The sequence below is a fragment of the Vipera berus genome, assembly GCF_964194415.1.
Source record: "Vipera berus genome assembly, chromosome: W".
Lineage (NCBI taxonomy): Eukaryota > Metazoa > Chordata > Lepidosauria > Squamata > Viperidae > Vipera > Vipera berus.
In genome coordinates, this window is record NC_138210.1 from 11,542,870 (window position 1) to 11,570,347 (window position 27,478).

Below are 27,478 nucleotides of genomic sequence, written 5' to 3' on the forward strand. Positions count from 1 at the left end.
AGCGAGGAAGAGTGAGTGAGCAAATGGCATGTTTTTGGGGGGAGGGCTAGCAAGTGAACAGCTCCTGCCCAGCTCACTTGCGGAAAACATGCTGCTTGCTAAGTGAAGCCCCAGGATCAGCAGGCTATGGCTGATCTGTTCTTCGACTGTATCAGCTGTAGCCCACTGATCCTGGGGCTTCACTTAGCAAGCAGCATGTTTTCCACAAGCAAGTGAGCTGGGCAGGAGCCCAGGATTGGCGTGTGCAGCTACAGCTGAACTGTGCTTCTGCGCCCAGAGCGCGACTTCTGAGGATGGGTGGGGTGGCTTCTGAGCACAGGCAGATTCTGAGCGCTGGCGGCTTCTGAGTGTGAGTGGCTTCTGAGCGCCAGATGGCTTTTGAGCGCCAGGCATCTTCTGAGCGCTGGGCAGCTTCTGAGCGCCAGGCACCGAGCGGCTTCTGAGCGCGGGCGGCTTCTGACCGCTGGGCAGCTTCTGAGCACAGACGGCTTCTGAGAGGCAAGCAGTTTCTGAGCATGGGCGGCTTCTGAGCGCCCTGCGTGGGTGGCTTCTGAGTGCCGGGCGGCTTCTGAGCGCCGAGCAGCTTCTGAGCGTGGGCAGCTTCTGAGCGCCCTGCACGGGCAGCTTCTGAGCGCAGGTGGCTTCTGAGTACCCCGTGCAGGTGGCTTCTGAGTGCCGGGTGGCTTCTGAGCACCCCACGCGGGGGGCTTCTAAGCACCGAGCAAGGGCAGCTTCTGAGCACCGAGCGGCTTCTGAGCGCAAGAAGCTTCTGAGCGTGGGCGGCTTCTGAGTGCAGCTCAGCTGTAGCTGCGCACAACGAGCCTGGTTTGGCAGGCAGCGGCACATTCTTCTCACCACATGGAGCGGCCGGTGAGGTGAACCGGCGACATCCTGGCCCTGCCTGTGCGCGTGCAGAGGCTGGGGTGCATGCACTCTCCTCTGCCTCTGCACATGCACAGGCAGGGCCGTGATGTCGCTGGTTCACCTCACCAGCCAGTCCGTGTGGTGAGAATGCGTTACTGCCTGCCAAAACCAGGCTGGGGTCTGGGCGGTGTAGTGCAGGACAGTGGAAGGGAGGGAAGGAAGGTACAAAGAGGGAAGGAAGGAAGGAGGGGAGGGACAATGAGAGGGAGGGAGGGACAATGGAAGGGAGGGAGGAAAGGAGGAAGGGACAAAGAGGGGAGGGAGGGAGGGACAATGAGAGAGGGAGGAAAGGAGGAAGGGACAAAGAGGGAGGGAAGGAAAGGAAGGATGGGATAATGGGAGAGAGGGAGGGAAGGAAGGCACCCACACCCCACACCCCTCTTCCCACACCCCACACCCCTCTTCCAGAGACCCATGGATTTCCCTCCCACAGGCACCCCGCAACCTGAGTGATGAGCTGGCCACGCTCCCCCGGCCATTGATCACATGACCCTGGGACACTGTGACCGTCATAAGTATGAATCAGTTGCCAAGCATCCAAATGTAAATCACATGACCCTGGGGTTTCTGTGTGAAAAATGGTCATAAGTCACTTTTTCCAGTGCCGTTGTAACTTTGAACAGTCACTAAGTGAATTGTTGTAAGTCGAGGACTACCTGTACTTTATCATTTTTTTCCTTTTTTTTTGGTCAAGTGTTTAACACCTTGCTGGGTGACTGGTGGTACTTGGATATTGCCTTATCCTAAAAGTGGTACAATGGGTGAAAAGGTTGAAAAGCCCTGCTCTAGAGAATTCCTGGAAGCCTGGCACTCACACAAATCATCCATCAACAGGCACACAGAGATAAACAACATCTACGTACCATTGAAAAGAGGCAATCAAGAAGCCAAAAAGGAAACAAAAAGACCAAAACACCACCTCAGCAACAATCAACACCAAGATAAATTGAGATTAACACTAAGATTAATACTGCACGATCCAATCTGTACATCCACTCTGTACTATGTGTGCATTCCGGTAGAGAGGATCCCTGAGGATGGGTTTCAGCACTAGTCCAAAAACTCAGAAGACTAGACCGCTGGTCCTGGTGACCAACCCAGATTGGATCCTGCAACATCATCTTGGGACACATATATTTGCCTTCATTCATAAGATTAATACTAGACCAACAATCAAGAAACAATACCCAAATCATGGAACTACCAACTCAGACAAACAAGCTAACAGTAAACAACAGCCTAATCAAGGGACCACCAAGAACATTCCCAGCACTGACAGGGCAAGCCACTAGTATATAAAAAGAGCAAAGCCCACTCCTTTCTAGCACTGATGATGTTACATAGTTTGGTAATGAAACATCTGCAAGAAAACAACCAAGCTCAGGGAGCACCAAGGACCCCATAGTACAGGGGTGTCAAACTGCTGGCCCGCAGGCTGGATGCGTCACGAGGAAACTGCGCCCACCCCATTGCCGGCAATGGGGGAAAAGTTCTGATACGTCACGCAACATCGTGAGTTTGACATGTCTGCCATAGTGAGAATAACCTGTTACAAAATACCCATTTACCAAAAGGAACTGGTGAAGTTGCTCCCTGACACTTCCTTTAAAATTCTAAGATACTCTACTATCCTAGCTTACTTTTATCCTCTTATTTTCAGGGCAAAGGGGCACATTTCCAACCAAAAATTGTTACAGTCATTTGCTTATTTTTTAAGGTTGCCTGTGGTGCCCAGAGGTGTTCTTGGAAGGAGGATGCTATTCAAATCTGGTGTTTTGTTTTTCCAGCATATTATGATCTCATTTTTTAAAAATTAGGGTTAGGGTGATCACATCATTGCAAGGTGCTTGGCAGCCAGTCGTAAGTGTGAAGAGGTTACCAAGCACCCAGATCGTGACGGGGCAGGCGCAGTGCAATGTTTTACAACCCTTTCAGAGGCTGCCATGACTTATGAATGATCATTAAACGACTGGCCATAAATTGAGGACTGCCTGTAGCCCTCTTAGGGTTGGAACCCCACTAAAGCTTTCGGCACTAGTGTTTAAGGCCCTGTGGCTAGCCATTCATATTATCTGTCCCAGCTCCTATCTTGGCATGCTCCTAAATATACAATATGATCAGCAGGACAGGGGTTCTTCTCTGTTGTTTCTTCTTATGGTGTGGCACACCCTTTGCATGGGTCATTGATTATGAAATTCTGTTCCTTTCTTACTCTGGTCCCACTATGATTTGGGTGTATTTGAGACATACTTGAAGACATATCTATTTAATAATCTAGACTGATTGGTAGATCAGTCCAGTGAGCTATTCAATCATGAATAGATTTTGAGACTGGCAGTTAATAAAACTAGAAGATAGGGCCATCCTGTTGTAAGTGTATTTGTGAAGGCTGATAATGGGTTATAGGTGTGAGCTTTTATATTGCTGTATGAAAGACTGTATGCTATTTTATGGTGAGTGTATTTATTTATGAAATTTATTTGCTGCCCATCTCATATCTAACGACTCTGGGCAGCTTACAGACATTAAAATATTAAAAAACATTAAAATCAACAATCATAGAACACAACAAATAAAATCATTGACAAATGAAATCATTCATACCAGATGGGAAAGGAGGAAGCTGGACACACGGGGGATATATCTTCAAATATATTGATTTTATTGTATTCAATTTTTACTTTGGTTTTAGCTGAATTAATCATTTTAATTATAGTTTGACTATATTGGTGGTAGAGTATGTTGTAAATAATTCTTTTTGTTTGTTTCTACATTTTAAGTGGAGAGGTACTCAGCTGTTGTTGTTTTGTAGGAAAGACATCCAGGAGACAGTAAAAATTACAATGAGTGCATTCGACATGAGACTATCCGCATCGCTGTATGTGACATGCTGGAAGGGAAATGCCCTTCTCCAGAGCCTTTACGGTATGTGTGGAGAGACATCATGGTTTAACTTGCAGATTCACTTTCTGTACTCCATTGAGAAACTGGATATATTTCTTAGCTAGGCTTTGCCCATTTCTGGGAAAACTGTCAATGTATACTTCATCATTTGAGTGTTCAATCTCCACTCCTTTTATAGCTGCATAGTTAATAGTCTGGCAGATTCTGCATGCCACTCTAGAAAAACTTTCTATTTCTATAATATGGCTTCTCAAGACTTGTACCTTCCAGTTATGTTGAATGCTGGCTAAGGAAGATGGGCATTCTAGTCAACATATTTGGAGTGTACCAGATTGAGGAAGCCTGGCTTAGGTAAGTAATGGATTGCACTATTTAGATGTGGCAATTTTTTTTTCTTTTTACTTTGGTCAAGATGGGACAAAGGATTGGATATAGACAAAAAGTTTGATAGGGAGCAAAGAAATCCCATTACTTAATGCCTGACTTTTCAATAGGTTGTGTTTTTTTTTCCTTTTCACATGAGTTAAAAACTTCAGATGTCCTGTGGTACAGAATTTGAAGGACCATGTTCAGATCTCTCCTTCACAATCTTAGGTGTTTAGCCAAGCTGTTCACTCCCTCCTTCCCCCCCACTACTCCAATCTTGTAATGCAGATGTAGTAAAATTATTACGTTTATTTTTTGTTTCCTGATGGCTGCACCAGTAGCTTCACTTTACGATCTTCACTGTGCTTCTATCCTCAAAGATTTAGAACAGTTTATAGAATAAGATAGTAAGGAATGTGTATACTGTATGGAAAACATTTTGTGATCCTTCATTGATGATAGCATTGCCAGAGTGTTGGTCTTTTCCAACTGGTGCTTTCCAGATGTATTCACAATAGCCATGCTGGCAGGGAATTCTGAGAGTTGCAGTTTATCTGGAGCTCATCAGTTAAGAAATGTTGGTGCAAGTTGTTTTCAGGGATAACCATTTAATGCAACTAATGGGAAAAAGCAAAATGCTCCTCTGGTGCTAGGCTAATTTAAAGGAACAAACACTTCTCTTGATTATGAATATAACATAGTGTCAAAACAAAAGTAGCATTAGCACAAATCAGACTGGACAGGATATTTTTCTATAACCTTTTACACTAACAACAAGCTGATATTTCATTTTTTTTATTTTCATCTGAGATTTTATTTTTTCTTTTCATCTTTATTCATCTGTCATTCTTTTATACATCTGTGGATTCCAAACTATATCTAGAGGGCAACCTCACTTGCATTTAAGTTCTACTTCGACATTAGCCACAAGAGGGACCAAAAGACTAACATTTAAGAATAGAAATTTTTAGTTTAAAATTTGTGAAAAAAATCTTTTAATTTTTTTGGAATTTTTGAAAATGAAATTTTTAATTTTTAAATGAACTAGTTGGGAAAAGAAACATAATCATGGAAAAAGAGTTTGATGCTCTTGTGATTTGCAAAATATGTTCCGTGTATGTGCTTATGCCCATGTACCAAATGAATTACTTGAAGAAAAAGTAAAGGTTCTAAAGGCAACTCTAGCCACTCTGAGACTCAACCTGAGAGTCACTTCTCAGGGGAACAGAATCAGCAATTTGTAGACCAGACAATCAATCTACTGAGGTATCTTGTCTCCCAGGAGCAAAAATCAAAGATGTGACTGAGAGCGTTACTAAAATAATCAAACCCACAGACTACTATCCCTTTATCCTCTTTCATGTGGGGACAAATGATAAAACAGTGAACCTGAAAACAATATCAAGAGACGATGAGCAGCTTGGCAAGAAAGTGAAACAGTTAGCGCAGGTAGTGTTTTCATTTGTACTTGCAACAAAAGGTCAACATCCAATGAAGGAACAAAGGATTTTAGAAATAAACCACTGGCTTAAGTGATGGTGCCATTAAGAGAACTTCATATTCCTAGACCACAGTCTGCATTACCTACATGAATGGCTTCTGGCAAGGGATGGGCTAGACCTCACAAGAACCGGGAAGAATGTATTTAGAAAATGACTGGCTCAGCTTATTCAAAGGGCTTTAAACTAAAATTGGGGTGGGGGAGAGAGAGTCTTTAGAACCTAAAGTTTGTTGAAATCATCTCTTTTAAAGTCTAAAACACTAGTTTGGTTTTGTTCTATTTCTTGTGTTGAATTCCAATATGACCTGGTCACTCTTCCCCAAAGTTCCTGCAACTTCAACCCCCTCTATCATTTCATCTTTGCTAGTAGCAATAGCACTTAGCCTTATATAGTTAACTAATGTGTGCAGGAAACACACCACAGTAGTAATGGGGGAAAACAACTCAAGAAGCTTGGGAAACTCTGACAAATATGATTATAAAAGCCCAGTCCAGCACAGTGGCACTGGAAAAGAAAAATAAGAGATCCAAGAATAAGCCAGCATGGTTGCATAAAAAACTCTCCGACAAGCAGAGTCACAAATGAAAAGTATAAATGGAAAGAGGGACATAACACTAAGACAGAATACCAGCATATAGCCCGAATTTGCAAAGATGAAGTCAGGAAAGCTACAGCTCAGAATGAACAAAGACTTGTAACAAATGTCAAAAGTAATAAAAAATGTTTCTTTCAATACAGGTGAAACTCAAAAAATTAGAATATTGTGCAAAAGTTCATTTATTTCAGTAACGCAACTTAAAAGGGGAAACAAATATATGAGATAGACTCATTATATGCAAAGCAAGATAGTTCAAGCCGTGATTTGTCATAATTGTGATGATTATGGCATACAGCTCATGAAAACCCCAAATCCACAATCTCAGAAAATTAGAATATTACATGCAATCAATAAAACGAGTGTACATAGAACAATATCGGACCTCTGAAAAGTATAAGCATGCATATGTACTCAGTACTTGGTTTGGGCCCCTTTTGCAGCAATTACTGCCTCAATGCGGCCTGGCATGGAAGCTATCAGCCTGTGGCACTGCTGAGGTGTTATGGAAGACCAGGATGCTTCAGTAGCGGCCTTCAGCTCTTCTGCATTGTTCGGTCTCATGTCTCTCATCTTTCTCTTGGTAATGCCCCATAGATTCTCTATGGGGTTCAGGTCAGGCGAGTTTGCTGGCCAATCAAGCACAGTAATCCCACGGTCATTGAACCAGGTTTTGGTGCTTTTGGCAGTGTGGGCAGGTGCCAAGTCCTGCTGGAAAATGAAGTCAGCATCCCCATAAAGCTCGTCTGCGGAAGGAAGCATGAAGTGCTCCAAAATCTCCTGGTAGACAGCTGCGTTGACCCTGGACTTAATGAAGCACAGTGGACCAACACCAGATGACATGGCTCCCCAAATCAACACAGACTGTGGAAACTTTACACTGGACTTCATGCATCTTGCAGTGTGTGCCTCTCCATTCTTCCTCCAGACTCTGGGTCCTTGGTTTCTAAATGAGATGCAAAAGTTGCTCTCATCAGAAAAGAGGACTTTGGACCACTGAGCAACAGACCAGGTCTGTTTTTCTTTAGCCCAGGTAAGACGCTTCTGAGGTTGTTTGTTGCTCAGGAGCGGCTTGACAAGAGGAATACGACATTTGAAGCCCATGTCCAGGATCCGTCTGTGTGTGGTGGCTCTTGATGCACTGACTCCAGCCTCAGTCCACTCCTTGTGAAAGTCCCCAACACTTTTGAATGGCCTTTTCCTGACAATCCTCTCCAGGCTGTGGTCATCCCTGCTGCTTGTGCACCTTTTTCTTCCACACTTTTCCCTTCCACATAACTTTCTATTAATGTGCTTTGATACAGCACTTTGGGAACATCCAACTTCTTTTGCAATTACCTTTTGAGGCTTTCCCTCCTTATGGAGGGTGTCAATGATGGTTTTCTGCACAACTGTCAGGTCAGCAGTCTTCCCCATGATGATGATTCCTACTGAACCAGACTGAAAGACCATTTAAAGGCTCAGGATCCCTTTGCAGGTTTTATGGCTTAATTAGCTGATTAGAGTGGGACACTTTGAGCCTAGAATATTGCACCTTTTCACAATATTCTAATTTTCTGAGATTGTGGATTTGGGGTTTTCATGAGCTGTAAGCCATAATCATCACAATTATGACAAATCACGGCTTGAACTATCTTGGTTTGCATGTAATGAGTCTATCTCATATATTAGTTTCCCCTTTTAAGTTGCATTACTGAAATAAATGAACTTTTGCACGATATTCTAATTTTTCGAGTTTCACCTGTATATTAGTTTCCCCTTTTAAGTTGCATTACTGAAATAAATGAACTTTTGCACGATATTCTAATTTTTCGAGTTTCACCTGTATGTAAGGAACAAGAAAAAAGTCAAGGAAACAATTGGTCTACTAATGGGAGAAGATAGCAAGGAAGTGACGGGCAGTAGTGAGAAAGCAGAGCTGCAACCTACCTGTCAACTCCTCGTCTACGCCGGGAGACGCGAGCAAGAATGACGACGTAGTACGGTTGACTGCGAGAGTACCTTTACTAGCAGGATATCCAAGCAATTGAAAAGTCAGCATTGGAAGCTACCCGCCCCCAACGCGCCTTTTATCTTGTGCCTGTAACTAGGCAGCAGCCCCACCCATGGGCCCCACCCCTTCCCCGCGCAGACCAGCATCCGCCTGGCCTGCGTAAATACTCCACCCCCCTACACCGGCAGCCCACGCCCAGCCCCTCCCACTAGCACCGAAACCTCCAGCATACAGAAAAGTGTAAGTCTTGCTCCCCCCTAAAGTTCCGTGCGTGTTGTCCCCCTCCACCGCAACACCCCGTGTCACACCCATGGCCCCCTGGCAACCCCCAAGGTCCGACCGCAGCTGTGCAGCTCGCTTTGCTATCGGCTGGTATCCAATTCCCGGGACCGTAAGGCAGCGCCCATGTTCATTCGTCTCCGGCCGTCTCCCAGCTGGCTGTGCCGAGGCGGGCTGTCTGACGCCGCTCGAGAACGCTGCTGGCCGCCTCTCAGCTGGTAGTGTAGTCGCGGGCCCTCCGGAGGCTGTTCCTGACCGCCTCCCAGCTGGACGAGTCACGCGACCACCGGCAGCCGTCTCCAGCCGCCTCCCAGCCACCCGCGCCGGGACGAGGACTCCGTGGCCGTTTTCAGCTGTTTCCGGCCGCCTCTCAGCCGGTGGTGTGCTTGCGCGTCCAGCGTTCGCCCACCGATCAGCTGGTGTGCGCGGGCGCCGCTGGGCCTTCGGGGCCGCACAGGTGCCGCCAGTCGTGCTCCCCCGTATCCCTCCGTGGTCCCCTCTGCAATGTCGAGCCCGTGGGGCTTGACAGTCGGCCCCTCCTACCAAGGCTCCTCCTGGAAGGCAAGACACAGAGTTTATACATGCACCAAGACGAGCAGTGCTGACCCCCCGACCCCCACCTGAGGGTTTACCGGGATGCCTCTGGTGAAACACCCGAACCAACCGAGGAGCCTGGACATTTGAGTCCGCCACCCAGGACGCCTCAGTAGTTGGATACCCTTTCCAAAGCACTAGGTATTGCAGCCGGCCCCTCCGCACCCTGGAATCCAGGATCTCCTGTATCTCGTACTGCCCATTACCCACAGGCCCCGGGCCTACTGACTCCCCCCGGACAGGGACGGGAGCTGGTTTTAGCAAGCTCCCGTGGAACACGGGGTGCACCCTGCCCAGGAACTTGGGCAGCCGGAGGCGCACCGTGACCGGGTTGATGATGTGGGTGACCTGGAAGGGGCCTATGTACTTAGGGCCTAGCTTCTTGCTAGGTATTTGCAGCCGCAAATACTTCGTGGACAAGTACACAGTCCCCAACCCCTGGGGTGTAGAATGGTTGGCGCTTCTTGTCTGCTTGACCCTTCACAATGCTGGCTTGCTTGTTCAGTGCCTCCTTGGTTGCTGCCCATGCCTTCCTGATTTGCAGCATCCACTCCTGGGGTTGACAGGGGGAGGGCGATCCCTGGTCACACTCGGGAACGGGAGGGAAATCGTAGCCGGACACCACAGTGTACGGTGGGAGGCCAGTGCTGCTGTGCACAGCATTGTTGTGGGCGATTTCTGCAAACGCCAGTAGGTCTGCCCAATCCACCTGCTGGTACGAAACGTAGCTGCGTAGGTATTGTTCAACTGCTGCGTTGGCCCGTTCAGCGGCACCGTTCGTGCAGGGATGGTACCCGGAGCTTAACCCCTGGGACGACCCTATAAACCGTAGGAATTCACGCCAAAACCTGGCGGTAAACTGCACTCCCCGGTCCGAGATAATGCGTCTAGGCACCCCGTGTAAGCGATACACGTGAGTTATAAACAGCCAGGCCAAACGCCGGGCCGAAGGCAAGCCTTTCAACGGGACAAAATGGGCCTGTTTGGAAAACAGGTCAATCATGGTCCAGATGACAGTGTACCCCCGGCTCTCTGGTAGGTCCACGATGAAATCCATCCCGATGTCCTGCCATGGCCGGCTAGGGTCCGCCACTGTCTGTAAAAGCCCTGCTGGTTTCCCGGGCTGGGGTTTGGCCATAGCACACGTGTGGCAACGCCGAACATAATCCTTGACCTGCCGCCTCATTCCGGGCCACCAGAACTGACGTCTGGCGAGGTGCAGGGTTTTTAGGAACCCGAGGTGTCCGGCCTGCTTGGCATCATGACACCTATAAAGTACAGTCTCACGCAGGGTCTGTGGTACGTACATCTTACTCCCGTACCATGCCAAGTCATCCCGTCGAGTTAGGAGCCGCGGGTGCTGCTGTAACCAGCTGTCCCCCACAAGAGCCTCTTTCAGCCACTGTACAAGGTCATCCACAACCTTGTTCTGTACAGCTCGTACCACCTCTGGGCCGAGAGGAGGGATAAGAGCTTGTACCACCTCCTCCCGCTGGTTGTCATACTGCGGAAGCCGTGAGAGGGCATCCGCCAGGAAATTCTTCCCCCCTGGAACGTATTTCAGGGTAAACCTGAACCGCCTGAAATACAGGGCCCACCGTACGTGTTTAGGGGCCAACTTACGTGGGGATTGCAGGGCTTCTAAGTTCCTGTGGTCCGTCCACACTTCGAAGGGCTTCTCTGCCCCCTCCAGGAGGTGCCGCCACGTCTCCAACGCCCACCGAACGGCGTAGGCCTCCTTTTCCCAGATAGCCCAGGCGCGTTCGGTGGCTGATAGCTTTTTTGACGCGTAAGCGCAAGGTTGCAATGCGCCTTTACTGTTGCGTTGCAGAAGAACAGCTCCGACTGCCACGTCGCTAGCATCTGCTTGCACGACGTATGGTGCTGCTGGGTCGGGATGCAAAAGTATGGGTTCTCGGGTGAACAAACCTTTCAGGGTCTCGAAGGCCCGCTGACATTCTATGGTCCACGCTACCCGCAACCCCGGTCGTGGTTTCACCGCTAACTTCTTGGTTTTAAGTAGATCTGTTAGTGGAAGAGCTACTGCAGCAAATGATGGTATAAATTGGCGGTAAAAGTTGGCAAACCCCAGGAAACTCTGTAGCTGTCGTCTGGTCCCTGGGGCTTGCCACTGCAGTATGGCCTCCACCTTCTTTGGGTCCATCGCAATCCCAGCCGCCGAGACCCGATAGCCCAAGTAATCCAGACGAGAAGCGTGGAACTCACATTTTGACAGTTTCACATACAGCCGTGCGTCAAGGAGCTTCCGCAGAACCTGCCGTACGAGGGCAACGTGCTGGTCCATTGTCTCCGTATAAATCAGGATGTCGTCAAGGTACACGAGCACCCCCCTATACAGGTGTTCATGCAGAACTTGATTTATCAGTTGCATGAACACGGCGGGGGCCCCCTGGAGTCCGAATGGCATCACACGAAATTGGTAGCTGCCCAGTGGGCAGTTAAACGCTGTTTTCCACTCGTCTCCCCTCTTAATACGCACCCGATAATAGGCTTCGCGTAAGTCCAACCGGGTAAACACCCTCCCCTTTGCCAGGTGGGACAACATGTCCTTCATCAAGGGCAGTGGATACAAATGTTCAACACACACTGCGTTGACCCCCCGGTAGTCCACACAAAGACGCAGCCCCCCGTCTTTTTTCTCCCTAAAGAGAACTGGTGCTGCCATCCGCGAACGTGCAGGTTGTATGAACCCCCGCGCAAGGTTCTTGTCAATGTAACTCCGGAGTTCCGACATCTCCCGCGGGGTCATGGCATACATCCGGGGCTTAGGAAGTTTGACCCCCAGCTCCAGCTCGATCGCGCAGTCCGTCGGTCGATGGGGAGGCAGGAGATCGCATTCCTGCTCACTGAAAACTTCGAGGAATTCGGTGTACTCTGGCGGCACTTGTACCTCTGCCCCAGCCCTGCAACTCTCCTCCGGCCTCCCTTGCGGGACGGGCGTGCTCGGCTGTTCATGATCAGGGGGCTGTGGCCCAATCCCTAGGCGCAGGTGTCGACAACCCCCCTCCCACCAGATGGTCGGCCCCCACCTGTCCAGCCACGTTAGTCCCAGAATCACCTCCTCTGTCATAGAGGGCACCACGATGAACCGCAACCGTTCCCAGTGCTCCCCCATATCCAGCCGTATAAGTTCTGTGACGTGGGTGATGGGCACCCCCCCCAGAAGAGACCCATCCACCTGCTGGAAACGTATCGGATTCCTCAGCCGTACCACCCCAACACCCAGTTTGGCTACCACCTTCCGGCTAATGAGACACCTCGTGCTACCAGAGTCGATTAAAGCCCTAAACCCCATCACCTCTCCCGTGGTGGGGTTTGTTAACGTAACCGGGACCGAAAATGGGCTAACCGGAGCACTTACCATGGGGTCCTCCTCTGGCCTATCACCATGCTCGTAAAACTCCACGTCCACATCGATGGCACTGTCCTCCTCCGTCTGCCCGCTTCCCCCTGGTGTTGACTCCACAGCCTGCCGAGAAGCCCGGGAACACTCTGCAAAGCGCCCGGGGGTTGCGCCCCTTGCTGGGGTTGCTGCTGCAACCACCCGGGATGCGGGTATAGGGCAGGCGGCCACGCGGTGCCCTGGCTGATCGCACCGGAAGCAACGCAGAGCGGACCGTGGTGGTTGAACGGCGGGCCCCAGCAATGGTGGCGACGGCTTCTGCACCTGGCCCTGCGACCTTGTCGGGACCTGACGGGAGTCTCCTGTGGCCCGCACGCGGCGTTGACAAACCCGTAAGCCCACGTCCAGCTCGACCGCGACCCGCAGCCACTCTTGAAGCCTAGGAGGGATCCCGCGGACGATACAAGCCCGTAGGAGATAGTCGTCCAACCCGGCCCGGAAATGGTGGACTAGCATCCTCTCTGGCCATGAACTGAGCCTGCCGGCCACTCCTCGAAAGTCCTGCACGTATGCCGTAGCTGGACGGCCGTTCTGCCGCAGGCCTATAATCTCAGCCTCCGCTCGGTGCGTGCGTGTCACGTCCTCGAATCGTATGCGCAGAGCTTCGAGGAAAAGGCCGACGTCCCCCAGCTCACGGGCACGGTCGCCATAGAGGTTCGCCACCCAAGCTGCCGCCTCCCCTTGTAATGCCGTAGTGACAGCCATCACCATCGCCCACTGGGATGTATACAAAGGACCGTACTGGTCCAGATGATGGATGGCTTGTCCGAGGAACAGGGCCAAACGATCAGGATTGCCGTCAAAGGTCACGGGCAGCGGTGGTGGGCCCCAAGCCGCGGGCCCTCCCCATGGACCCGCCGGGCCTCCCGGTCCCTGTGCGACCCCTGGTTGTTGCCACCCCAACACCCCTGCCGGTACAGCACCCCCCGGCCTTGTTCCACCAGGCCCTGCGAGGCCCAGGTCAGGAGCAGCCGCCGGTCCCGGCGGTGGAAGACCTGGGGCCTGCGGGGTACCAGGGGCCTGCGGGGCCCGGAAGCGGGGACTCGCCAAACGGAACCGGGTCTGGCTCCTGCGCTCCGGGTCGGTCCTGGTTTGTGTCCATCTACCGGTCTCCAGGTCGGCATCAGTGGGGGTCCATGGCCGAGGCTCTCCAAAATGGTCCCTCAGGACGTCCATGGTGTAACTGCCAGGTGCCGTGGTGTAACTCCACTCCTCTCCGCCCTCGTCGGTGGCACAACGCTCTCTCCATTCCCAGAGGGACCCCTTCTGCCTTGATGGTTGATTTCGTCCAGCCACCGACTGACTCAAGACAGGGCTGAGCCACCATTCCCCAGGCTTCTCCTGGACAGCCGTTTCCGGAGCCTCGGCTCCCTTTGGTGCTGGTCCAAGGTCCCGGACCTTGGGCCGGACCACTGGTGGGGCCTCTCCCAATTCCCCCACCTCAAGGGGCACAGCAACCCCAGCTGGCTCTTCCCCCCCTGCCACAGGCACACCACCCTGAGTCCCCTCAGCCATGGCGGCAAGCTGAAAGCAAGGGCACAACAACAAGGAGCGCTGTGCTAATTGAACGCTGACTTACTGTGAACTCCTCGTCTACGCCGGGAGACGCGAGCAAGAATGACGACGTAGTACGGTTGACTGCGAGAGTACCTTTACTAGCAGGATATCCAAGCAATTGAAAAGTCAGCGTTGGAAGCTACCCGCCCCCAACGCGCCTTTTATCTTGTGCCTGTAACTAGGCAGCAGCCCCACCCATGGGCCCCACCCCTTCCCCGCGCAGACCAGCATCCGCCTGGCCTGCGTAAATACTCCACCCCCCTACACCGGCAGCCCACGCCCAGCCCCTCCCACTAGCACCGAAACCTCCAGCATACAGAAAAGTGTAAGTCTTGCTCCCCCCTAAAGTTCCGTGCGTGTTGTCCCCCTCCACCGCAACACCCCGTGTCACACCCATGGCCCCCTGGCAACCCCCAAGGTCCGACCGCAGCTGTGCAGCTCGCTTTGCTATCGGCTGGTATCCAATTCCCGGGACCGTAAGGCAGCGCCCATGTTCATTCGTCTCCGGCCGTCTCCCAGCTGGCTGTGCCGAGGCGGGCTGTCTGACGCCGCTCGAGAACGCTGCTGGCCGCCTCTCAGCTGGTAGTGTAGTCGCGGGCCCTCCGGAGGCTGTTCCTGACCGCCTCCCAGCTGGACGAGTCACGCGACCACCGGCAGCCGTCTCCAGCCGCCTCCCAGCCACCCGCGCCGGGACGAGGACTCCGTGGCCGTTTTCAGCTGTTTCCGGCCGCCTCTCAGCCGGTGGTGTGCTTGCGCGTCCAGCGTTCGCCCACCGATCAGCTGGTGTGCGCGGGCGCCGCTGGGCCTTCGGGGCCGCACAGGTGCCGCCAGTCGTGCTCCCCCGTATCCCTCCGTGGTCCCCTCTGCAATGTCGAGCCCGTGGGGCTTGACACTACCAAAAGCAGAATCCTAAAAGGCAGACTGGGAATACAAGTTAAAATAGGCAAGAAAATGGTAAGACAACACCTGTCCACCCTAGAGGAGTTCAAATCACCAGGACCAGATACAGTAAATTACATCCAGAGTTCTGAAGGAGCTGACAGACATAATCTTGGAACCACTAAACTATATACTGTATTTCAAAGATCCTGGTGCACCAGGGCACTACCAGATGACTGGAAAAGAGCTGATGTTCCCAGGTTCAAAAAAAGGGGGAAAATGGATGCAGGAAACTACAGACCAATCAGCCTGACATCAATATGTGGGAAGATCCTGGAAAATATAATCAAGCAACAGGTCTGTGAACAGCTAGAAGCAAGCAAAGTTATAACCAGAAGCCAACATGGCTTTGTCAAAAACAGATCATGCCAAGCAAATCTTATTGCATTCTTTGATGAAATGACTAAATTAGAGGACCAGTGAAATGCTGTGGACCTAGGACTTCAGAAAGGCATTTGGCAAAGGTAGACCACAACCTTACTTCTTGGTAAGATAGAAAAATGTGGGATAGGCAGCATAACCACCAGATAGATTCATAACTGGCTGACCAACTGCACTCAATGTCCTCAATGGAATTACATCTACATAGAGGGAAGAAGGCAGTGGGGTACCCCAAGGTTCTGTCCTAGGCCCAGTACTCTTCAACATTTTCATAAAGGATTTAGATGAGGGGATAGGAGGGGAACTCATCAAATTTGCAGATGACACCAATCTGGTGGGAATAGCCAATACCCCAGAAGATAGGCTCAAGATCCAGAAGGATCTTGACAGACTAAAACACTGGGCCTTATCTAACAAAATAAAATTCAATGGTGAGAAAAATAAGGTTTTACCCTTGGGCAAGAAAAACCAAATGCACAGGTACACAATAGGTGGTACCTGGTTCAATAGCAATAACTGTGAAAGGAATCTAGGAGTCCTAGTGGACAACCACTTAAATATGAGCCAACAGTGTGCTGTCCTAGGCTACATTAACGGATAGAATTAAGATCACGTGAAGTGTTAGTACCACTTTGTAATGTTTTGGTAAGACCACAGTTTTGGAATACTGCATCCAGTTTTGGTCACCGCAGTATAAAAAAGATGTTGAGACTCTAGAAAAAGTGCAAAGCAGAGCAACAAAGATTATTGGGGGCTGGAGGCTAAAACATGAAAAACAGTTGCAAGAATTGGGTATGTCTAGTCTATTGAAAAGAAGGACTAGGGGGTGACATGATAGCAGTGTTCCAACATCTAAGGGGCTGCCACAAAGAATAGGGGCTTAACCTGTTCTCCAAAGCATCTGAAGGCAGGACAAAAAGTAATGGATGGAAAGCAATCAAGGAGAGAAGCAACCTAGAGCTAAGCAGAGATTTCCTGACAGTGAAAACAATTAACCAGTGGAACGGCTTGCCTCCAGAAATTGTGGGTACTCCTTCACTAGAGATTTTTAAGAAGAAATTGGACAGCCATTTGTCTGAAATAGTATAGGGTCTCCTGCTTGAGCAAGGGGTTGGACTAGAAGACCTCCAAGGTCCTTTCCAACTTCGTTATTTTGAGTTCTGAGGTGTATTCATTCCTACTTTATTACTTAAATGGTTCTTCAAACCTAGCGCTTGACATGTCTAAATCAGCTCCTGATTTGTTGTCTCCCAAACAAGCACAAAATAATAAAGCACTTTAGATTTTTGTATATTGAAGAAGCAACATACGAGGACCTAACACTGGTTTTTTTTGTTTGTTCAACTCAAGTTGGACTAATAGGGTAGCATGTAGTGGTGTACTTGAATGATAAAGATTCTCAGAATTTTGCCTTTTTAATTTGTACAGACACAGCTACGAATAGATGCTGAGGAGATATTGTTTGAAATTATTTTCGTATGGGGACAAAAATCCTTATTTTTACTCTTAGAGAAGAAAATAGTGTGGTCTATATCAGCAGTCCCCAGCCTTTGCGACTTGGCAGCCCGGCTGGGGGAAGGAAGAGGGGAACTGGGCCACATGAGTAGTGGGTCGGCACACACACATGCACGCAGCCCAACTTGTGTGAGCACCCACTGCACACATGTACGATTCCCCGCCAGCCCTCTGCTTGCATGAGTTGAGCTGCGAACGTGTGCGCTCCGGCCAGCCACTCACACGGCCCAATTCCAAATAGGCCAGCCCAGGGGTTGGGTATCCTTGGTCTATACGGATATTTAGTTTTATGTAATAAACATAAGTGAAAATCTAGTCTGCCCTTGTACTAAGGGATTTTGGAATATTATGTATAACCTTGTACTAACGGATTTTGGAATATTATGTATAATGAGGGTGCACTTGTTGAACAAAGCTGCTGTTTTGTGTCTGGATTTTAAAAAATACAGTTTTTAAAACCAAGCATTCACTCGATAGGGGGGGAAAAACATGGCATTATTGCTGGGTGGTCTCACACTTTGTTTCTTTTCTGCTAGTGGAGTTATGGAGAAGTCCTTCATGGAATATTATGATTTTTATGAGGGGGTGTGCAAAGAGAGGCTTCACCTCCAGGGACAGTCCATGCAGGTAAGGACAAGTTGATGTGTACATGTCGACTGTTACAGACATACTTGTTAAAACAATAGCGATAATTGGGGATTGAGTTCTCATCTTCTGATCTGAGAAAAGAACTTTTTCATTCACATTTTTTTCTGAACAGGAATATAGAAACCTGAGTTAGAAACCCTCAAAATGTTCACAGAAGTTAGAGGAATGGGCTGCTAGTATATTAGTGCAAGCAGGAAGTGGCTAAGAGGTAATGGAAGGATGGCAATTTGAATCTTTCTTCACTTTTTGGGCAAAGATTCATATCTCTTTACGTTGGGGGAATCTTAGTTCTTTTATCTCATATAGGTGAAACTCGAAAAATTAGAATAACAGGCAGGAAAAATCAAATGCACAGGTATAGTATAGGTGGTACCTTGCTCGATAGTAGTAACTGTGAGAGAGATCCCGGAGTCCTAGTGGACAATCACTTAAATATGAGCCAGCAGTGTGCTGCAGCTGCCTAAAAAGCCAACACAGTGCTAGGCTGCATTAACAGAGGGATAGAATCAAGATCACGTGAAGTACTAATACCACTTTACAATGCCTTGGTAAGGCCACACCTGGAATACTGCATCCAGTTTTGGTCACCACGATGTAAAAAAGATGTCGAGACTCTAGAAAGAGTACAGAGAACAACAACAAAGATGATTGGGGGACTGGAGGCTAAAACATATAGGGAACGGTTGCTGGAATTGGGTATGTGTAGTTTAATGAAGAGAAGGGTGAGGGGTGACATGATAGCAGTGTTCCAATATCTCAGGGGCTGCCACAAAGAAGAGGGAGCCAAGCTATTCTCCAAAGCATCTGAAAGCAGGACAAGAAGCAATGGATGGAAACTAGTCAAGGAGAGAAGCAACCTAGAACTAAGGAGAAACTTCCTGACAGTTAGAACAACTAACCAGTGGAACAACCTGCCTCCAGAAGTGGTGAATGCTCCAACACTGGAAGTTTTTAAGAAGAGACTGGCCAGCCATTTCTCTGAAATGGTATAGGTTTTCCTGCCTTAGCAGGGGGTTGGACTAGATGACCTCCAAGGTCCCTTCCAACATCATCTTCATCTTCATCTTCTTCTTCTTCTTCTTCTTCTTCTTCTTCTTCTTCTTCTTCTTCTTCTTCTTCTTCTTCTTCTTCTTCTTCTTCTTCTTCTTCTTCTTCTTCTTCTTCTTCTTCTTCTTCTTCTTCTTCTTCTTCTTCTTCTTCTTCTTCTTCTTCTTCTTCTTCTTCTTCTTCTTCTTCTTCTTCTTCTTCTTCTTCTTCTTCTTCTTCTTCTTCTTCTTCTTCTTCTTCTTCTTCTTCTTCTTCTTCTTCTTCTTCTTCTTCTTCTTCTTCTTCTTCCCTAGTCCTATTAGACCTCTCAGCGGCTTTCGATACCATCGACCATGGTATCCTGCTGAGGCATCTCAGGGGATTGGGAGAGGGAGGCACGGTTCTTCAGTGGTTCTCCTATCTCCTGGGACGTTCGCAGTCGGTGTTGGCAGGGGGGCAGAGGTTGACCTCGAGGCCTCTTGCTTGTGGAGTTCCTCAGGGGTCGGTCCTCTCGCCTCTCCTGTTCAACGTCTACATGAAACCGCTGGGTGAGATCATTCGTGGTTTTGGAGTTGGGTATCATCAGTATGCTGATGATACCCAGCTTTTTATTTCGACCCCAAACCACCCCAGTGATGCCCTCGACGTGATGTCCCGTTGCCTGGAAGCGGTTCGGGTCTGGATGGGGAGGAACAGGCTTCAACTCAACCCTGACAAGACTGAGTGGCTGTGTGTACCGGCATCTCGGGATATTCAGAACATTCCATCTCTTTCTATGGGGGGTGACTTATTACCCCCCGTAGATAGGGCTCGCAACTTGGGAGTCCTCCTAGATTCACAGCTTTCTTTGGAAGACCACATAATAGCTGTGACTAGGGGGGCCTTCGCCCAGGTTCGCCTGGTGCGCCAGTTGCGGCCCTATCTAGCGCATGAGGCCCCTACGTACGGTCACTCATGCGCTTGTGACCTCTCGTTTAGACTACTGCAATGCTCTCTACATGGGGCTGCCCTTGAGGACCACTTGGAGGCTCCAACTGGTACAGAATGCAGCCGCGAGAGTTGTGTTGGGAGTCTCCCGATACTCCCATGTTACACCTTTGCTCCGTGAGCTGCATTGGCTCCCAGTTGTCTTCTGGGTGAGATTCAAGGTTCTGGTAATGGTTTTCAAAGCCCTACATGGCATGGGTCCGGAGTACCTTAGGGATCACCTGCTGCCGGTGTCAACTTCCCTCCACCCTGTGCGCTCCCACAGAGAGGGCTTCCTCAGGGTGCCACCGGTCAGAGAATGTCGTCTGGTGGCCCCCAGGGGGAGGTCCTTCTCTGTGGGCGCCCCGGATTTATGGAATCAGTTGCCGGTTGAGCTCCGGATGGCGCCCGACCTTCGCTCCTTCCGACGCGATCTGAAGACTTATTTGTTCGAACAAGCCGGCCTGGCCTGATGGGGGATGGGTTTAGGTTTTATTGCTATTTTAAATGTATTTTAATCTACTGTTGTAACTTGGGCATCTTGTTTAATTCTTTTTTAGTTTTTGTATTCCTGTACTTTTATATGTTTGCCCTGTACACCGCCCTGAATCCTTCGGGAGAAGGGCGGTATACAAATAAAATTCTTCTTCTTCTTCTTCTTCTTCTTCTTCTTCTTCTTCTTCTTCTTCTTCTTCTTCTTCTTCTTCTTCTTCTTCTTCTTCTTCTTCTTCTTCTTCTTCTTCTTCTTCTTCTTCTTCTTCTTCTTCTTCTTCTTCTTCTTCTTCTTCTTCTTCTTCTTCTTCTTCGTTGCATTACTGAAATAAATGAACTTTTGCACGATATTCTAATTTTTCGAGTTTCACCTGTAGACAGAAACAGTCAAGTAATAGAGAAGAGGTCTAGAGAAACTTTCTCTGTACTATCCTAACATTTTGTTTGTTTAGAGGGGTTTTTATATATTAAGGAAAATTGGGTAATGTTTAAGCATGTGATTCTACCACCTGTATTTGACTGGCACAATTTAGTATTATGTTATTTTAAAATGCAGGATTGTTTCATTCAAGTGGAACAGGAATTATTACATGATTTCAGGACAGCTTTTCTGCAAAGCAGAGTTTGTAAAAGTTGCCCAAGCACAAGTTAATTTCAAAGCACAAGAGAACTTCATGTGGTCTAAGCCTATGCAGGGGACCAAATACCTTCTTGTTGGTCTTGGAGCTGAGCTGCTAAATTACAGTGGCATGATTGCTGAAAATTAGTAGTTCCTTTTCCATCCATTTTGAAGAAGAAACATAAAGTGTAAGGTTTGCCTGAAAAATTAGCTTACTTTAGTACAGGGGTGTCAAACTCAATTTCATTGAGGGCCGCATCAGCATTGCCGTTGCCCTCAGGGGGCCGGGTTGGTGTGGCCTGGGTGGGCGTGGCCTACTGGGTGGGTGTGGCTAAAGTGCATATGGACTTCTGGGTGGGCATGGCCAGCTCTACATCGTTCGCATCAAGGGTGCCTATGAGGGCCTGGGCAGGAGTGGGACAGATCTGAGGGTCTCTGGCAGAAGGAGGGTCTCTGGGCCAGGGCCAAGGCAGTGGGGGCCGTTCCCTCACTGTTTCCAGGATGGCTTCGCGGGCCGCATGAAACCACTTCGCGGGCCGGATCTGGCCCCCGGGCCTTGTGTTTGACATGTCTGCTTTAGTACAATCCTTTTGCAAAAGGGGGGGGGAACCCCACCTCCTAAAAACATCCGAAAACCTCCCCCCACAAAAAGACCCCCAAGGATCTTGGCCTTCCCATATATGTGACATGACCCTGCCTACTTTGGGCCATTACTTTTGCTTCCTACACCCCATGTAAAATATGAAGCTATGCCCTCCAAAAAAGTTGTTCAACCCTAACCCTAAATGAAGCTGGTCACTGCATTTTTCTGGAGTTAGTAAGAAGTTTGTTTAGAGATGCCTGTTTTCTTCATAGAAGACCCATCTCAGGCTTTACACTCATTGCACTAATTTTTGTACTGACCATATTTTCTCAATACAAGTTCCTAAATGTAGACTGACAATTTTTAATATATTGGTGTTAATGAAGGCTTCCACATTTTTGATATTGACACTTTTTTTAGTAGTTTTAGCCACTGACTGTGGTCCAGCTCAAAGTTCTATGCAAGCTCATCTGAAATCACAAGATTTTTTGATGAATTCTGTTTCTAGACCAGACATGTCAAACACAAGGCCCACGGGCCACATCCAGCCTACGATGGGCCCAGATTTGGCCCACAGGGCCACCCCAGAGATGGCAAGGGACTGGCCCCCAGTGCCCTGGCCATAGACCACTCCAACCTGGCAAGGTGCCCCCCAGTACACACACAGAAGGCGGTGAGCATTTGGGGGCTGGCAGTGCCTGGCAGTAGCTGCAGCTTGTTCGCCCCACCCCACCTTGCCCTACCCCTCCCGGCCTCCCCTTGTCACACCCTGCCTCTCCTGCCCTCGCCCAGCCATCGCCTTGCCGGGCCTCTCTTGCCCTCGCCCGGCCCTTGCTTTGTCGGGTCCCGCCTCATCTTGCCTCATCCTGCAGCAGCACTGGCAGCAGCAGCCTCGAGGGGGAGGTAAGTGCAGCCAGGCACCCTCTTGGGGAAGTGGGGCTGGGCTGGGCTGTGGGGTCCCAGTGCTCTGGGAGCTTGAGGGCTAGGCTGGGTGCTTGCCCTCTGCTGCCCAGGGCTCCGGGCAGCCTGGGGGGCCATTAACACTAACTGGGCGGCGGATCCTCCTCCAGGCAGGTCCATGCCCGGCCTTCTCTCTGCCCAGCACACGGGCTGGGTGCCCGCTCTTTTGGCCTTGTGTCTGCCAGGCAGCGGACGGGACCTGGCCTGTGGGAAAAAAGGGGAGATGGGAGTGCGGAGTGGCACAAGCCGAGCATTGGCAGGGGCTGCCTCTGGGTTGCCCTCTCTGCTGTGTGACAGGGCCGGAAAGGAGAACACCGCACTCACACCGGAAGCAGAGCCACAGCCTGGAATGGTTGGGCCCCCAGCGATGCACGAGTCACACTGTCAAGAAGGAGATGGGGCTGATGGAACCACAGCCCAAGCAGAGAGGAGACTGGGCGTGGACCTGCCCGGAGGAGGATCCAGGCACCTGGTTAGTGTTGATAGTCCCCAGGACTGCCCGGAACCCTGGGCAGTGAAGGGCAAACACCCAGCCCAGCCCTCGAGCCCCTGGGGCACCGGGACCCTGCAGCCTAGCACAAGTGCCTCTTGACATGAGCGAAATCAAGACACAGCCATGCCAAGCTGGCCACACCCACCTGGCCCTGTGAGGGCAACCAGAATGGTGATGCGGCCCTCAGTGAAATTGAGTTTGACACTCCTGTTCTAGACCATAACAGCTTCTTAAAATGCATGTTGTATTTATAGTCAAAGTTTCAGTGTGCATAAGATAAGCTATATTTGTGTTTACAGGATGCCATTGTGGTTTTGTATCAGATGTGTGTACAGACTGGCTGGGAATACACAACATGCTAGGCTACATTGTGGTTGGCTTGGTCACTCAGTATGTTTTTGAACTAAGTTGAGGTTATTGTATGGTTCAGTGTGTTATGCAAGTTAATTCTATAAAACATAGTTTGATTAGCTTTTTTTCCTCCCTCCTCCTCCTCTGCAGTATAAAGGTTGCTTCAGAAGGAGATGGTATGAAGCAACCCAATTTAGAAAGAGCCAAATCTGCGGGGGTTTCATTTGGATTTTCCCTTTTTGGGTGAAGGCAGAAGATGGATGAAGATTCTTGAGGCAGGGCAGCATGGCCAAAACCAGCTCTCCGCTTTGTCCAGAATAAATTGTAATTGTCCATGCAGAAGAAAACACTGTGTGAATAAATAGAGGATATCATGTTCTACTGTAGGATCAAGGATATCATCAAGACTGCCAAAGCAGCTGAGGATCCAGAACTGGTCCCTAAATTGAAGCCCAAAACAGAAGCTTTACCATTAGAATGAAAGAATTTGTAACCCACCAATTAGTTTTTAGTACCAAAACTGCATATTGCTCACAGAATTTACATACATGGTGTTATATCCCCAGCTTCTCCAGGCTCTCTTCATTTGTTAATGCAATTTAGAGTGGCTGGGGAAGAGCTATTTTATTGCTGGAATAGTTAACTCAATGTCCAATTTCGTTTCTGATTGATCTGCCAATGACCCTGAAATCTACTTTATTTGCATTTTTTCCCTTTCAGGACCCCTTTGGGGAGAAGCGAGGACACTTTGACTACCAGTCCCTTCTAGCACGTTTGCAAGGAATCCACCTGAAGGTGCAGGAGAAGCACCAGCAGGAGAATCGAGACATAGACTCGGAAAGCAGCTCTTCAGAAACAGAGATGGACACTCAGGGGAGCATTAAAATTTAGATACCTCCCATCTGATCACTTGGGAATCCAAAACGTGGGGGTGGGATCTTCCAACTCCAGGTGTTGTGGAGGACCCGAGAGACCTAAGAACTGGTTTAGGTTTCAGAGTGAGCACACAAGTGGAGAAAGGGCTTTTTGTTATCTCCATCAAGTGCTCTGGTACATTCTGTTAAAAGAGGATTTGATGCGAAAACTGATCTGGGCTTGTGACAGGCTGCGTTTTGGAAATGACCCTTCCCTCTGGAAGAGACCTCTGAGAGAATGACACAAAAAAGCATTTTGGAAAAACCTGTGGTAGGCAGGTTTATGTCCTCTTTCCCCCCCCCCCCAGTTCTCAAAGAAGCATGAGATAAAGCATGGCTATTTGTTCCATTGTTCTTGTTTCAGAAATGTACTGCATATTCCTAGCACCTCCCTCCCAGCTTGTTTCTACACCTTGAGAGGCTCCTAACAATTGAGTCTGTTAAAACAATTTTTGACCATTTGTACATCACATCCTATTTCTTCAGATCTGGTGCATTGTAGCTTCCCAGTTAGGTTGATATTACCTGTCCTAGACTGACCAAAGAGGAAGAATTTCTGCTGGAACTGGGCTTTGTGTTGGTTTTTTTCTTAAAAAAAAGTTTCCACAACTTTACTAAATTCTTGTTTCCCTGACTTTCACCCAGAGTTCAAGTAAGAAAGGAGTAAAACGCAACCCAGGAAAAGAATTAAAATTCATGTTTTCAGCCTACTGTGCATATCAGACTTCAGTTTTCCAAAGTAAATTTTACCTCCTTTTAATGGCCATATTTGGTGTCTTTAAAGGAGAATTTTTCTCTCCCTTGGTAAAATAATTTGTGGGTTGGGTTATAGTTTAGGAGAAGTAATGGTTGCAGAAGAAAAGTACCAATAAGTGCAGCATTACCAACAGATTAGCATGCTTATCTGAAGTAGCTCTGGCTTCCAAGCTTTTTTTTTTGGGGGGGGGGGGGAACATAGCTAGGAGTTTGGTGACAGAGAAAGAAGAAACATGATCAGTGCCTATTAGACTGTTAAACCTGGGGAGTAAATTGAACTATCCTGTCGAAGGATTGGGTCTTATTTTAATAGTTTGTTGAAATTGAAATATGGCATTGCACAGTAGTAGATGAGTCTTTCTATAAAATCTGCCATAAAACCATTCTTCCAGATTGCATCAATGATATAGAAAAGGTTCCAGACTTCTGATTTATTTTAAACGTGGAAAGTTTAACTCTTTCTAGAGAAGATCCAGGACTTTTAGAACCTACTCTAAGCCTTTAGAAAACTGGAAGAAAGCTGATTATTGATGCACATGGTGATCTGAAGCATGGAGCCATTCTGGTAGGAAAGACTGCATTCAGCCATCAGCCTAGTAATATACATGGATCCATGCTTGTACCCACCTTTCATTCCACCTCTCTCTTTAAAGATCCTTTATGCTCATAGGCAGTATCTTTCCAGCTGTTCTTGCACTACCTTCCAGATATAAGAGAGGGCATTCTGCTGCTCAAAGTATCCTGCAGCTTTGGGTGTTGAAAAAGCTGATTACATCCAAGAACAGGGTGGAACTGTTCTCTCTGTATTCCTTCTCCCCCAAGTGTCTCTCCAAGGGACATGAATAGCTGGTGGATTCTGAAAAAACCATTGCAATATAGGTTTATAGTTGCAAGAAAAAGTATGTGAACCCTTTGGGATTACATGGAGTTTTGCATGAATTGGCCATAAAATGCGCTCTAAACGTCATGTAAGTCACAACAATAGAAAAACACAGTCTGCTTAAAATAATACTACACAAACATTAGCTGTTGTCATGTTTTAATTGAACATAAGATGGAAACATTCACAGTGCAGGGTGGAAAAAGTATGTGAACCTTTGGACTTAATAACTGGTTGACCCTCCTTTGGCAGCAATAACCTCAACCAAACATTTCCTGTAGTTGCAGATCAGACCTGCACAACGATCTGGAGTAATTTTGGACCACTCCTCTTCACAAAACTGTTTCAGTGTAGCAATATTCTTGGGATGTCTGGTGTGAATTGCTCTCTTAAGGTCATGCCACAGCATTTCAATCGGGTTGAGGTCAGGACTCTGACTGGGCCACTCCAGAAGGCGTATTCTGTTCTGTTGAAGCCATTGTTTTGTTGAATTACTTGTATGCTTTGGGTCATTGTCCTGTTGCATCACCCATCCTCTGCGGAGCTTCAGTTGGCAGACAGATGGTCGTACGTTTTCCTGCAAAATGTCCTGATAAACTCTGGAATTCATTTTCCCATCAATGACAACAATCCATCCAGGCCCTGAGGCAGCAAAGCAGCCCCAAACCATGATGCTCCCTCCGCCATGTTTTACAGTGGGGATGAGGTTTTGATGTTGGTGTGCTGTGCTTTTTTTCTCCACACATAGTGTTGTGTGTTTTTCCCAAACAACTCAATTTTTGTTTCATCTGTCCACAGTATATTTTGCCAGTAGTGTTGTGGAACATCCAGGTGCTCTTTTGCAAACTTCAAACGTGCTGCAATATTTTTTTTGGACAGCAATGGCTTCCTCCGTGGTGTCCTCCCATGTACTCCATTCTTGTTTGATGTTTTCCTTATTGTAGATGTGTCAACAAAAATGTTAGCATGTGCCAGAGATTTCTGTAGCTCTTTAGCTGACACTCTCGGATTCTTCTTTACCTCATTAAGAATTATGCGCTGTGCTCTTGCAGTCATTTTTACAGGACGACCACGCCTAGGGAGAGTAGCAACAGTGCTAAACTTTCTCCATTTGTAGACAGTCTGTCTTACCGTGGACACATGAACATCAAGGCTTTTGGAGATACTTTTGTAACCCTTTCCAGCTTCATGCAAGTCAACAATTCTTGATCGTAGGTCTTCTGAGAGCTCTTTTCTGCGAGGCATGGTTAGCATCGGACAGTGCTTCTTGAGACCAGTAAACCCAAAACAGGTGTGTGTTTTTAAAGGGCAGGACAGCTGTCAGCAACACATCCAATATCACACTGATTGGAGTCAAGGTTGGCTCACTCCTGGCTCCATTTAGCTCTTGGAGAAGTCATTAAGCTAGGGGTTCACATACTTTTTCCACCCTGCACTGTGAATGTTTACATGTTATGTTCAATTAAAACATGACAACAGCTAATGTTTGTGTAGTATTATTTTAAGCAGACTGTGTTTTTCTATTGTTGTGACTTACATGATGTTTAGAGCGCATTTTATGGCCAATTCATGCAAAACTCCATGTAATCCCAAAGGGTTCACATACTTTTTCTTGCAACTGTACATGTAGACACCTTGTGAAGGGAAGGCCTCAAAAGCTAATTGTACAGGTGAAACTCGAAAAATTAGAATATTGTGCAAAAGTTCATTTATTTCAGTAATGCAACTTAAAAGGGGAAACTAATATATGAGATAGACTCATTACATGCAAAGCAAGATAGCTCAAGCCGTGATTTGTCATAATTGTGATGATTATG

The 27,478-nt window shown here is 48.3% G+C and overlaps 1 protein-coding gene across 1 annotated transcript in view; it reads left to right on the plus strand.

The window, feature by feature from the left end:
• LOC308676042 (ubiquitin-conjugating enzyme E2 Z-like) overlaps nt 1-24,955 on the plus strand; it is a 95,653-nt gene extending 70,698 nt beyond the window's left edge. Inside the window, exons 5-7 of the mRNA XM_081341754.1 lie at nt 3,737-3,849; nt 17,510-17,600; nt 23,832-24,955. Coding sequence (XP_081197880.1) covers nt 3,737-3,849; nt 17,510-17,600; nt 23,832-24,002 — 375 coding nt within the window. The 3' untranslated portion in view covers nt 24,003-24,955. The remainder of the gene's footprint in view (nt 1-3,736; nt 3,850-17,509; nt 17,601-23,831) is intronic.
• The last annotated feature ends 2,523 nt before the right edge of the window (nt 24,956-27,478 follow it).